The following is a 13,055-nucleotide window of genomic DNA, read 5'->3' as shown; positions in this document are numbered from 1 at the left end:
TTTCTTTCAGCCTGTAGCAGTATCAACACAGCTAAGCCAATGTGAGTATTATTACAAGGCCGTATCAGTTAATCATCTAGACTGCCGCCCTTGCAACTACCGAAAGGCTGCTACCCCCCTTTCGATGAACCATTCGTTAGTCTGGTCTCTCAGCAGATACCTATCCGATATGGTTGCACCTGTGGCTCGGCTATCTGCATCATTGGGACACGCAAGCCTCCCCACCGCGGTAAGGTCACATGGTTTGCAGAGGAGGAAACCCAGCATAGCGCTAATATTCCACCTCACCTTTAAGTAGCCCGTTAGAATGGCCACATTAACCTGATGACAATCAAAAACCAATAAATACATTGCACAAGAGGATAATTCATATGTAACTAAGCTTTGTGAAATTCAAGGTGGAATCTAGGGGGCTATTTATGAACAATGACTCCACAGAGAACCGAGATGAGTAGAGGGAGTTGAACTTACTGCTATAAGTTAACATTTGTATTTGGATAATGAAAAGTAAAATGTGCCAGGATAAAAACTATTTGAAAACAAGTACTATTAAACATTAGCAACGTAAATAAATTCTGCAATTCCCTCAGAAACTCTATCACTTTCCTCTAGCTGAAGAGCAAAATCCAAAACCACCTCTGATTACCTCAAGACTTCATTGAGATCTTTCCAAAAGATTTAATCAAAATACATCCTAGACCTGCAAAAGACAAGTGGTAACATATATTCCTGTAATATTTCTTTTCACATTTCAACCAATACTATTCATGTAAGCAGTATGCTTCTTCCACATATGCCACACAAGTTCATCTCTGCGCCTTGTTTTATAAGGGCAACGGGAACACTTGGATGGTTCAGGCCTCCCACATTTTGCTTGCTTATGTCTCAACAAACTAGAAGCATGTTTATACGACTTGCCACATTCATTACAGACATGAGATACTGGAGCTCCCTGCGGACTGGCATCACTGGACGTTCCTGGTTGATCTCTAGTATCAATGGACATTCCTGGTTGATCACTGGTATCACTGGATGTTCCTGGTTGATCACTAGTATTAATGGATGTTGCTGGTTGATCAACACTTTCAGCATTGACATGAACAGAGGCATCATTATTAGAAATCTTAGGAGCAGAAGAGGCATTATTTATGGAAAGATCAACATCATATGCAAGATTATTGGTATCATTAGTAACGTAAGTTTTACTGCTGGAAATATCAGGGTCAGAAGTGATGGGAACATCAGTAACAGAAGCAATATTACTGGGAGGATTAGTACCATAAGTTTCATTGGTGAGAACATTAGAATCAGAAGTGGCATTATTTATGGAAATAGCAGTACCAGAAGAAGTTTTATTGCAAACACCATAATCTTGGTGCAAAATACGTAATTTAGCTGATATTTCAGGCCGAGCTGTAACATTAACTTGAGGTTGGGACAAATTATCATTCCGTCTCTTCATAGCTTGCAGGTCACATAAATTCATAACATCAACCACACGTATCCTGGGCAGCTTACGAGATGGCTGGTAAGGCATCTCTTCTGAAAATAAAAAGATAGACCAAGGCATGAATATGACAAGCAGATTAGAGTAGATGTACGATTTATGTAGTTGTTACGTAAAAATGAAAAGTTGGCGCAGGATAGGGTAGCATGGAGAGCGATGATGATGATTAAAGGGACCTAACAGCTAGGTCATCGTCCCCTAATGGTGCCAAGTGCAACAAAATGAAACGATAATTAAAACTCCCTTTAAGATCATTTCCTAATCTAATATTTCCTGCATCACCGATTTTGTTCCACTGCATTCCATTAATTTTAATTTATTTACTTTCATCTTGATACTCTTTCTCCAAGACTGTGCGCACAACATTCACCAGTTTTTCCACATCTTCTGCATACTCATATGAATTACCTTTACGCATCACTATATTTCGATTCCACATTTATTAGTACATAGATTCCACGTCTATTATAGTGAACACATCATGAGGTGGTACTTGAAGACTGGAATGAGGGCACTGTAATTGGTGGTAGACACATTAGTAATCCTCGATACGCAGATGGCACTTTGATAATCACCACGAGCTAGAGACCAGCACACAGAGGAGAGACAAACACCAGAATATATGGACTACAGATCACCACCATGATTGTAGATCATCCTAAACACACACATTGCCTGAAATCGTGAAGTGGTCAGCCACTTTTGAGTACCTTGGATCTGTTTTCACTAACACCGGGGACAGCGAATCTGAGATCCGAAGGCGCTTCGCGATGGCGAGGAGTTTGTCGGCTAAGCTTACTCTGATATGAAAAGACACCTCCATCACTGTAAGGACGAAACTTGCGCTTGTGAGGGCGATGCTTGTGTGAACGCTCACCTTCCTCATTGCCAACTACAATGCAGGAACCTCAACATAAAGACGTTGGGCGCCAATCTGTTTTTATTTTAATTTTGCTCTGTGGGCCGACTCTTTACTTTTAGTCTACGGTAGTGCACGCCCGCACCCGCCGTGACCTAGCAGGAAATGCAGAAGTCCACTATGGAGTTCAGTGTGTTAAAGATGATAGATAGATCGTCGCCATAGACCTATCAGTGTCGATGCGACGTAAAGCAAATTTTAAAATATATACAGTGGCTTAGAAGTGTATAAGAACAAGTAAAAATTGCTCTTTTTTTCACTTTACACAGAAAATATTAGAAAGAAATTACAAAACTTCTCGAAAACGTTGCACAGAATTCCCTATACATTGAATAGTCAATGTGGCCACCACGAGCCTTCAAGCAAGCGGCAACACGTTGTGGCATACTGTCAATCAGGGCTCGGCACTGATCTATGGTAATGGTACGCCAGAGCTCGACAAGTTGATATCTTCCTTTGGGGGGGGGGGGGTTTCTTTTCTGAAGTCTGACTGCCATGGAGTTCCACAAGTTCTCTAACGGATTTAGGTCAGAGGACCTAGCAGGCTAGGGTAGGACCACGACATCATGATTCTGGAACCATGCCAACGTAGCCTTGGAGGTCACGAGACATCAGTCCAGCATTTGGAGTCGTTTTGATACAGTGAAAGTGCTAATTTCCACAACAAAATCTCACCTCATATCCTCATACAGTTCAGTCAAAGTAGCCGTACGGTTTGCTTTGCTTTTCAGGATCAAAGCTCTGTCCTGTCGTGGTGAAGTTTTCTTGGGTCGTTCATATCTGTGAGCATTAGCTACACTGCCGGTCGCTTTAAATTTCTTTACAGTTTGTTTCATGCAAGTTTTGCTCACTTTTAACTCCTTTCCTATGCTGCTAAGAGACTGATGAGCCTTATGCATTCCAATAATAACCCACTTCACACTTTCACTGACACTGGCACAGGGAATATTGCAAAACATAGGCTAAAACAAACTAAGAACAAGTGATAAAACCGTAACTAAGCAACGGTAGCTAACGGACTGTTGAAAGTTCATTGTTGTCTCCAACTGTTGAGTAGGCAGGAAAGAACATTATGAATAGGGCTGCGCAATCGTAAGTCAAAGAGGGGGGAAATTTTCATAATTTAAAGACAGTGGACAAATTCATGATTTTTGCTTAACTTGGCTTTTAAAACATTAGACGTTCCGACCCAGCTGGATCAAGCAGAACTATTTCTAGAATAAACTTTACTTCTAATACAGAAATCTTTCGGGTAGAGCTGCGTTTTCACGAAAAATAAAAATTGTACCCTAATTGGTTGGCAAGTTATTTACTTTTTATATAAAAATACACAGTTCGAAAGAAAAATAGGGTAACATGTTTTGTAACGTCTGGTATGTGAATGTTAATTTGGTTGATGGGGTTCAAATGGACGTACAGCATACCTGGAGACCTTAGCTACTCAGGGTATGTCATATCGAAGTTATACTCCAACTGTAGGCGTAGCCATTCATTAAACTGTCAGGTGACCCCTCAAAACAAAGTGAATAGCGGTGCGTCCGTGTGTCGTCGTGAGGTACATACAGTGACAGAATTTTTCGGACAGAATAATCTATACATTTAATACCCCTGTTATTAAATAAAGAACAGGTAATAAATTCGAAATTATTAAACTCTGAATTTAATACACTTCGTAGGTACTGTAATTATCCAATTGCGATTTGTAGATGAGTTTACAAAGTAGTAATACCTTTTACCTATTTGAGATACGAAAATGTGCTGGCCAATATTTTTCGGACATGAGATATTTAGCTACTCGAGGCATGCTTTGCACTTGTTATGCGCTGTACAAGCAAGTCCCAGTCAGTGCCTTCCTCATACACAAAGCAGACGCAACGATTCATAAGTGAAATGGGACGCAGAGGAAAGAACAGTACATTTGATCAAAGGCAGTAAGTAATATTCCATCGTGAAAAAGGGAAAACATGTCGACAAATCGCAGATTTGCTGAACATGAAGAAAAGTACTGTTAACGATATTATCTGCCGATACAAATTTAAAGACAGAATTGAAAATTTGCCACAGACAGGTCGCCCTAGGGTTCTTACTAGGAGAGAAGAGGGCAGTAGTAAGAAAAGTGAAAATAAATCAACGTCATACTACAACCAATATTGCTGCTGCAGTTGAGAGCGAGTTTGGAAAGAAGATCAGTGCAAGTACAATCCGGAGGGTGTTATAATTATAGAGGTGATTATCATGGGCGAACTGCAAGACGAAAGCCCTATATCAACAAAATAAATAGGATCAAGCGACAACGATTTGCTAAGGAGCATCTTAGCAAAGATATGAATTGGTGGAAGACTGTAATTTTCTGCGATGAATAGAAATTAAACGTCTCTGGCTCAGATGGGCGCATCATAGTTTAGAGACAGCCCAATAAAGAGTTTGAAAAAAGAAATATGAAGGCAACTGTAAAACATGGAGGGGGACATGTTATGGTGTGAGGCTGTATGTCGGCTCAAGGAGTAGGTGAGCTGGTTTTTATAGACGGAAAATTGGACCACCGCCAGTATCTTCAGATTTTAAAAAACAACCCGAAGAAAAGTGCAGAAAATATGGGAGTTGGGGATTGTTTTAAATTTTATCAGGACAACGACCCGAAACATACAGCCTATAACGTACGGCTATGGTTGTTGTACAACTGTCCTAAAGTTGTGAATCCTCCCCCACAAAGTCCTGACATTAACCCCATAGAGAATTTATGGGATATACTGGAAAACAACATCTGCAAGCTTCCCATAAATTCCAAGGCTGAGGTGAAGAGACGACTGCAAGAGGAGTGGGAAAAATTGTCCCATTCTACCACAAGAAAACTCGTGGAGAGCATGCCGAGAAGCCTGACTGAAGTGCTTCGCAGGAAGGGAAGAATCACGAAGTATTAATATTCCTACATGGACTCCATCCTTAATATTTTTGTTGTACTTGAGGATTTTTGTCCGAATATTTATGAATAGGCAATTTTGTATTATTGTAATTACATTCATAAGTTTCAAATTTTTTGTGTGTCATGAAATTAAGTGCATTTTTATTTTTGGTATCTGTATGTGTAACTATTCATTCTGAAGTAAGCAAAATTAAACTATATATGTTTGTTATTAATCTCTTTTTTAAATTTTAAAGGAACTCTGCCTGTCAGAAAAAATCACTGTAGACTTCTGCGGTCATTTGAACACGTTGTTCGTCAACCAGCACATCCCATGAAACATCTTAACGAGGTTCAAGTCGCAAGGACGTCACTTTGATCCAGGAAGGGTGGACTTTCCGTTGCGTTGCTGTGGACTTCAATGTCTCACCGTTAGTTATTCACCGCTTGTGGAATCGCTACAATGAGACAGACCAGTTCACAAGGAGGGTTAGACAAGGTCGTGGACGCATGACAACCCCACAGGATGACCGCTGTCTGACCACCTGTGCGTTATGGTGTCGTTCAGCAACTGCCAGAGAACTGCAACAAGACCTCAGGAAGGTCATTGGAGTCACGGTGTCTGACCAGACAGTAAGGAACAGGCTAAGAGAAGTGTCCTTACGACCCAGACGTCCTGTTCGAGTGCCCCGTTTAACGCAACAACATCGCGCAGCTCTTCTTCTGACAGAGCGTGATGGACGTCAACGTGTATGAAGACCCCGTGGCGAGCAGTACGTGCCAAATATTGTCCAAGAGGGTGACCGATCCGGACAAGGTTTTGTGATGATGTGGGTTGGCATCAGTGTTGATTGCCATACGGATCTTGTCATCGTACGTGGCAATCTTACCGCTGCGGGGTACATCAAGCAGATACTGCTACAGCATGAGTTGGTTGCTACATACGGTGTTGGCCCTCAATTCGTACCAATGCACGACAATACCAGGGCTCATGTAACGCGCATCACCAGAGCTGTCTTTCGAGAACTGGACATTGAAGAGATGGAGTGGCCAGCAGATAGTCCCGACTTTAATCCCATTGAGCATGTGTGGGATAGGCTTGACAGAAGTATTCGTGGGTGTCCTGTTCCACAACAGACTCTCGAAGACCTCGAACAGGCTCTCATTGAAGAAGGGGGCCTAATACCGCAAGGTGACCTCCGTCGACTTATACGGAACATGCCACGTAGGTGCCAAGCTGTGATAAATGTTCGTGGAGGACATATACCACACTGAAGCTCTCCAACTGTGATAAAAATCCACCCTGGAGGACTGTTATCACTTTGTTTTCGCCCCTATTTTAGCATTTCCGTGTTCTGAAAATGAACGCGAATCCATCGAAGTTCTTTTATATACACTTCAACGGTAAAGAACAAAAGTTTAGTTGGTAATATACGTGGGTGTGAGGAACTGTTTCGTGTAGCATGGCATACGTTCAAAAACATGTTCTCCTAATTTTTTAAACTGTGTACTTTGTTCATTTTATGTACACACTAAAACACAAAATGATGATGATCATGGATCCGACTCAAAAAAGATCATAAATAAGAGTATTACTGACCAAGGGACCACTTATAAAGCACAATCCTGAATCAAGGATGCTTGATGTCTAAAGGGGTCCAAAATCCAGGTCTAAGCCCCATCAGAATGGTACTTATCGCTAGTAAAGTAGAACCATGGTATTGGTCATATTGGGGGTACTAACCAAAAGTAGCGAAGACTCACGGTGGTCCACACATGATGGTACTACTCCAAAGTGTTGTACGTCGTACAGGTAACTCAGACCTATTGTGTTTCTCACACAATGGCGCCACTCGTAGTAACGCAAACCGATGAGGTTCCTCACCTAGGTGTACTAGTCACGGGTGCCGGTATTCCCGTGGGGTTCCTCACATAGTGGGTACTAATCACAGGCAACACAGACCCACGGAGTCACTCATATAGTGATACAACTCACAGGCAACGCCCAGACCCGCGGTGTTGCTCACATGGGTATGACTCACGGGTAGTGGAAACCCACAGGCGAACCAACTCTCTGCTTATACTAATCACAAACTTATCTCGTACCTAATATAGTGGTACTACTCGCAAGTAAAGGCGACCCATGGTGTTCCCCGCGTGATGGTACTAATCAAAAGTAGTTTCATGGTTCTAAGACAGTCATCCCTTGGTCGTACCCTTTTAGTCGCCTATCACGACAGGCAGGGGATACCGTGGGTTTATTTTTCGTCTGCGTCCCCACCCACGGGGGGTAGAGAGAGAGATAAAAAAGAAGAAGGGATCCGTCACTTCGAAAAATGAAGTAACGAACGAAGAAAGGTAAGGGCCACGAAGGGCGTGAAAATGGACGACTCCCTAGGCCTCGAATGCTCTAATGCCGTCGGGGTCGGAAAAGAACAAGAGTTGACCAAGGGAGGTCGGATAGGATAGACGAAAGTGAGGAGCCTGGCACAAGTAAGTGGAAGCAATGCCAAGACTCAGCTAAGGGCCCCGTGGTCGCCAATCCACACTCCCCAAGTTGAGAGCCCCTTGGGCCCCTTTTAGTCGCCTCTTACGACAGGCAGGGGATACCGCAGGTATATTCTACATGTGCGTCTCCCACCCACAGGGGGTAGTGTGTTTGGTCCGTGAGAGGTATTTTATTTCCCTCTAGTCCGCCGGCAAAATGTTTAGGACCCCCCTATCCGCCTCCTGGGACGCGCCACGTGGGAGTATCGTCTCTCCCCCTGCGAGCGTAGCAGGTTCGTGGAAACACACAAAATAATCAATATTTTTTTTATCTTTCTGGTTTTGGTTTCTGGTTTTCACCAACATAATTCAGTTTTAATACAAATAACCCCACGTTTATCACATGATTTGATATTAGAAAAGTATAGGGACATCTACACTTATAAGGAGGTGTCCTTATACTTTTGTAAGCCACTGCATAATAGACCGTCACTTTTGAAATGTGGTGCTATAGAAGAATGTCGCGAATAAATTTTGACGGCACACCGAACAAACTAGTCGATCCTGAAGTAGTTTGGAGTTAAAGTAAGGTCATGGGCGTTATCAACCAGCAATAGCCTAAGTGGTTCGTTCGCACTGTCAGAAGACCCAAGGGACTGGAGAAGACGATCACTGAATGGAAAGTTATTGGCCGAAGGCTCAGACTACTTGCTCCATTGAAATGAGTGGACCAGCTTAAGAGTCTTACTGGAGAGAATCTGCAACAAACAATCCACCGTACAAAGGTTAGAGACTCTGGGGACATGTCATGCTGCTTGCTACGTGATGCCACTACGTCCTTACGGAGGGTCAGAATAAGAGAGATCTCAAAATCAAGAATCTTTGTAAAGGAAAACACTTGATTCTTACCTTCCAGTTCGATTCAAGTCTATTCATTTCACTGTAAGGTATCCTTTGACATAACGATCTGTAAGATAGTGATGGTGGCGATGATTATCATAAGTTATTAATAGGAAGTACCATCCTCAATAATATATTTTAACACTAATCAGAGAGAAAAATGCAAGGGATCCGACACTTCGAAAAATGAAAGTATCGACCAAAGAAAGACTCCCTAGTCCTCGGAACCTAATAGCGTCGAGGTCAGAAAAGAACAATGGTTGACTAAGGAAGGTCGGATAGGATAGATCAGGGCCTCTCAAACGCCCAAAACCTCACGCGTGCAAGAGCTCCGTGCACTTTGCATCGGTTCCACTCGGCTCGGCTCGGCTCGGACCAACGCTTCGTCTCTGGGCTACTCGGCTAAGCTCGGCTCAACTCGACTCGGATTTGGAGCGCTACGGAGCAAGTGAGGAAGAGGGAGACTGGGGGAGTGAGCGAGACAGGCGTGGGGAAAGAGAGAGAGAGCGCTATTGCTGCAAATCGAGGAGTGGGGGTCTGCACTCTGGGCAACCAAGCGAAGACCTCTTTTTCACCGTGCACAGAGCATGCACCAGGCGCATGCGCCCTGAGAGGCGCTGGGATAGATGAAAGCGGGGAACCTGCCAGAAGTAAATGAAATCAATGCAGGGCTCAGCTAAAGGACCCCGTGGTAGCAACCCACGCTCCAAAGTTGAGAGGCACTGCACCCCTTGTAGTCGCCTCTTACAACAGGCAGGGGATACTGTGGATGTTATTCTGGCGCCCCGACCCACAGGGTGAATTCTGTACGAGGTGTGATGCTTTCTGAATCATTAAGCGAAGTTATATTAACTTTAACTACTTCGACAAAAAAATGATGGCATCAGCTTACTATTTCCAGGAATTGAATTAACGACATTGTAATTAACATATTAATCAGACAGAAGAACAGAAGTAAGTTAGGACATCAATCTTGGTGTCAGGTATGACAACTGCAAAATGTTTATCTTTGTACTATTCTAGGATTATTATACGCATTGAAACTCATTCAAGGAACTAATACTGAGTAATTCTACTCTACGACATATCATAGAATGATATTTTCAACAGTGAAGTGGATTAACTCACTCATTACCTCACCCTCTAAGACAGGACTTGAAAGCTACAGGTTTGGATATCCGAAGATTAAATCCCAGAATAGAAAATGACAATCTGGACTGCTATATTTCCTCAACATATTCCTGTTGATGATGATGCTTGTTGTTTAAGGGGGCCTAACATCTAGCCTCCTCCTACTCCTCCTTATTATCCGGATGGCAAAAGGGCACGGGGTACTGCCGCCCTCCTCCTCCGTATAATAAAAGGGCAAAAGGGCTCCTCTTGCTGGCAAAAGGGCAATTGAGCAAAAGGACACCTCTTCCTCATCTGTAGGGCAAAAGGGCACCTCCTCCTTATCCGTAGGGTAAGAGGGTTTCTCTTCCTTATGTTTTGGCAAAAGGGCTTCCTCCTCCTAGCAAAAGGGCCCCTTTTTCTGACAAAAGGGCTCCTTTTCCTGGCAAAAGGGCAACTCCTTCTCCTTACAGTTAACTGTACGAAATGAGATGAAATATAATGACAATTTAAAAGTCCAAAATTCATCCATAGACCAGAATTCCAAACTTGATGATGAAGAATGAATAGATGAATATGAATGTTAAATAACCAGTGTATCCAAATCACAATATTCAAAGGTAAAAATAATTCTAAAGTCAATCCACTGACTAGAATTCAAAAATACGATTTTAAACAATGAGTATGAACTTAAGGACCCGACCCGCAATGATCCACCTTCCCAGAAACTAACTTAAAACAATAGTATATACTGACCAAGGGGCTGCTTCCAAAGCAAAATCCTGAATCGATGATGCTTGTTGTCTATAGGGGTCCAAATTCCAGGTCAACGGCCCCTCATAATGGTACTTATCGCTAGTAAAGGAGAAACATGGTATTTCCCATGTAGTGGTACTAATCAAAAGTAACGTAGACTCACGGTGTTCCTCACATAATGGTGCCACTCATAGGCAACGCAAACCTATGGTGTTCCCCACATATTGGTACTAATCGCAGGGACCCGTACTATCCCGTGGTGTTCCTGACATAGTGGGTACTATTCACAAGCAACGCAGACCCAGGGTGTCGCTCATATAGTGGTACTAACTACAGGCAACGCCCAAACGCGTGGTGTTCTTCGAAATGTAGTCCCATGATGCCCACAACCAGATGATGAAATACCCCAGCAAGTGTAACCTCCGTCATAGTGGCGGATACTATGCACTGGCACTGTAAACCAACAGTGATCCACACACAGTCGCAGGGTATACTTCACATACTGGTACTAATTGCAAGAAAATTCGACTCATAGTGTTACTCGCGTGATGTTACTAATCACAAGTAATCTCATGGTCCAAATTCAGCATCCCTTGGTCGCCCCTTTTCGTCGCCTCTTACGACAAGTACAGAATATCGTGGGTGTATTTTTTGTCTGCGCCCCCCCCCCCATCTACAGGGGTGTAACATTTCTGTAAAATGCCAGCGCAGTTCATTTGCATTTTATTTCTTTTGCTATTTGTTTCACGTCACACCGACATACGACAGGTCTTATGGTGACGATGGGATAGGATAGAGTGGGATTTGGAAGAAAACGACTGTGGCTTAATCAAGGAACAGCCCACTATCTCCCGAATACAAGCTCACAGATACGTCACCCGATTGGGTTTTTTGGATAATGGTTTAACGTTGCACTAGCACATCAAAAGAGAGACATGACACATCGTAGAAGAAAATGTCTCAGTATACATGGAGAATTCTCGCTAAGCGCGTCCACGTCGCAGAGATGGGCAACGTTACTGTGGCGAAACAGTAGCGGCTAAGTTTTAGCGGGGACCCCGTGCCATGGTGTATAACATGGGCCCCATGCACAGGGATACGTGCGAAGACCTCAACGGCAGCGACGGCGAAGATGGAGGGCATCAACAAGGTGGAATTGACAGAAGGGGCAACCCTTCCTCTGCAGGTAGTAAAAACAGAGAAACCTGCCGCCTTGTACGAGGTGGAGGGATCCATAAAGAGCATGGGACCACCCAGACAGAAAGGAGATCCATCCTGAGGGCGGAAAGGTGGCAGCGACCAACACTCGCCCCCCCCCCCAGAAAGTTGTGTGCTGGGCCAACGACCTAGTCATGTCAAAAAAAACCTTGTTACAAGACAGTATAACAGCACAAACCAGGTAGATTTAATGATGATGACCAAGCATGAACAAGGAAGAAGAGGTGTTGTGCTTGCCACTTGGAACGTCCTGAGTCTCCTAAAAGCAGGAGCCTTTACTAACTTGAAGTAAGTCCTCAAATGTTCAAATACTTATATTAACGCAATGCAGGAACTCAGATGGAAGGGCGTTGACATCATGGACTCACGATATTATACTATCTTCTACAGTTGGGGAACGAGGAGTCAGCTTGGCACAGGATTCGTGGTTGTCAGGAGATTCAAGCCGGCGGTGCTGGAGTTCAAGCCCACGAACGAGAGGTTGTGCTCATTGAGAATGAAATTCTTCCTATTCAATGTGACAGTGTTCATCGAGCATGCACCGACTTCCCCTGAGGAAGAAAAGGACGCCTTTAGTGCTCTCCTTGACCGAGAATACTCTGCTGCTCCGCATCATGACGTCAAGATAATCCTTGGCGATATGCACGCTAAGGCGGGGAGTGAGGTGGTGTTCAGACCAGCTATTGGGCAAAAGAATGCCCACTCAGGAGATCGATGACAACGACCTCAGATTGGAGGGCATTACCATCGACCATCAGATGAACATTTGCAGCACTTACGTTCCGTGGAAGAGGATACGTACGGTAACATGGAAGTTTCCTGACAGCGAGAGAGAGAACTAAATCGATCACGTCCTCATCGACCGGAGGGATGGATAGGATGTTATGGATTTTAGAACGAGGAGAGGTGCGTATATCGATTCGGTTCGCTATTTGGTGGTCATGATATACAGACAACGCATAGCCAACATTAGGGAAGCTCACGTCCAGAAGCCGAGGAGGTTCGATGTTGGAGCTATAAAGAATAACGCCGCCATCAAATATAAGTATAGAAAGATGGTCCGAGACAATCTTGCAGATCAGAGGGGAATACAAGAAGGCACCACTGCAGAAGATCTATGGGGAACAATACAGGACGCCATCACGTACGCAGTAATACTAATTTCGTGTGGCTATTTCTAGCCGAGTGCAGTCCTTGTAAGGCAGACCCTCCGATGAATGTGGGCGGCATCTGCCATAATCACGTACGCAGTGACA

General features: G+C 43.7%; 1 protein-coding gene across 1 annotated transcript in view; it reads right to left on the bottom strand.

The window, feature by feature from the left end:
* Positions 1 to 658: 658 nt before the first annotated feature.
* Positions 659 to 13,055, bottom strand: part of pre-lola-G — a 63,888-nt gene continuing 51,491 nt past the window's right edge. The window contains exon 2 of the mRNA XM_068227183.1: positions 659 to 1,542. Within this exon, the coding sequence (XP_068083284.1) occupies positions 752 to 1,537 (786 nt within the window). The 5' untranslated portion in view covers positions 1,538 to 1,542 and the 3' untranslated portion in view covers positions 659 to 751. The remainder of the gene's footprint in view (positions 1,543 to 13,055) is intronic.

The sequence above is a fragment of the Anabrus simplex genome, chromosome 4, assembly GCF_040414725.1.
Source record: "Anabrus simplex isolate iqAnaSimp1 chromosome 4, ASM4041472v1, whole genome shotgun sequence".
NCBI classification, from domain to species: domain Eukaryota; kingdom Metazoa; phylum Arthropoda; class Insecta; order Orthoptera; family Tettigoniidae; genus Anabrus; species Anabrus simplex.
This window is presented reverse-complemented; position numbering and strand designations above follow the sequence as displayed.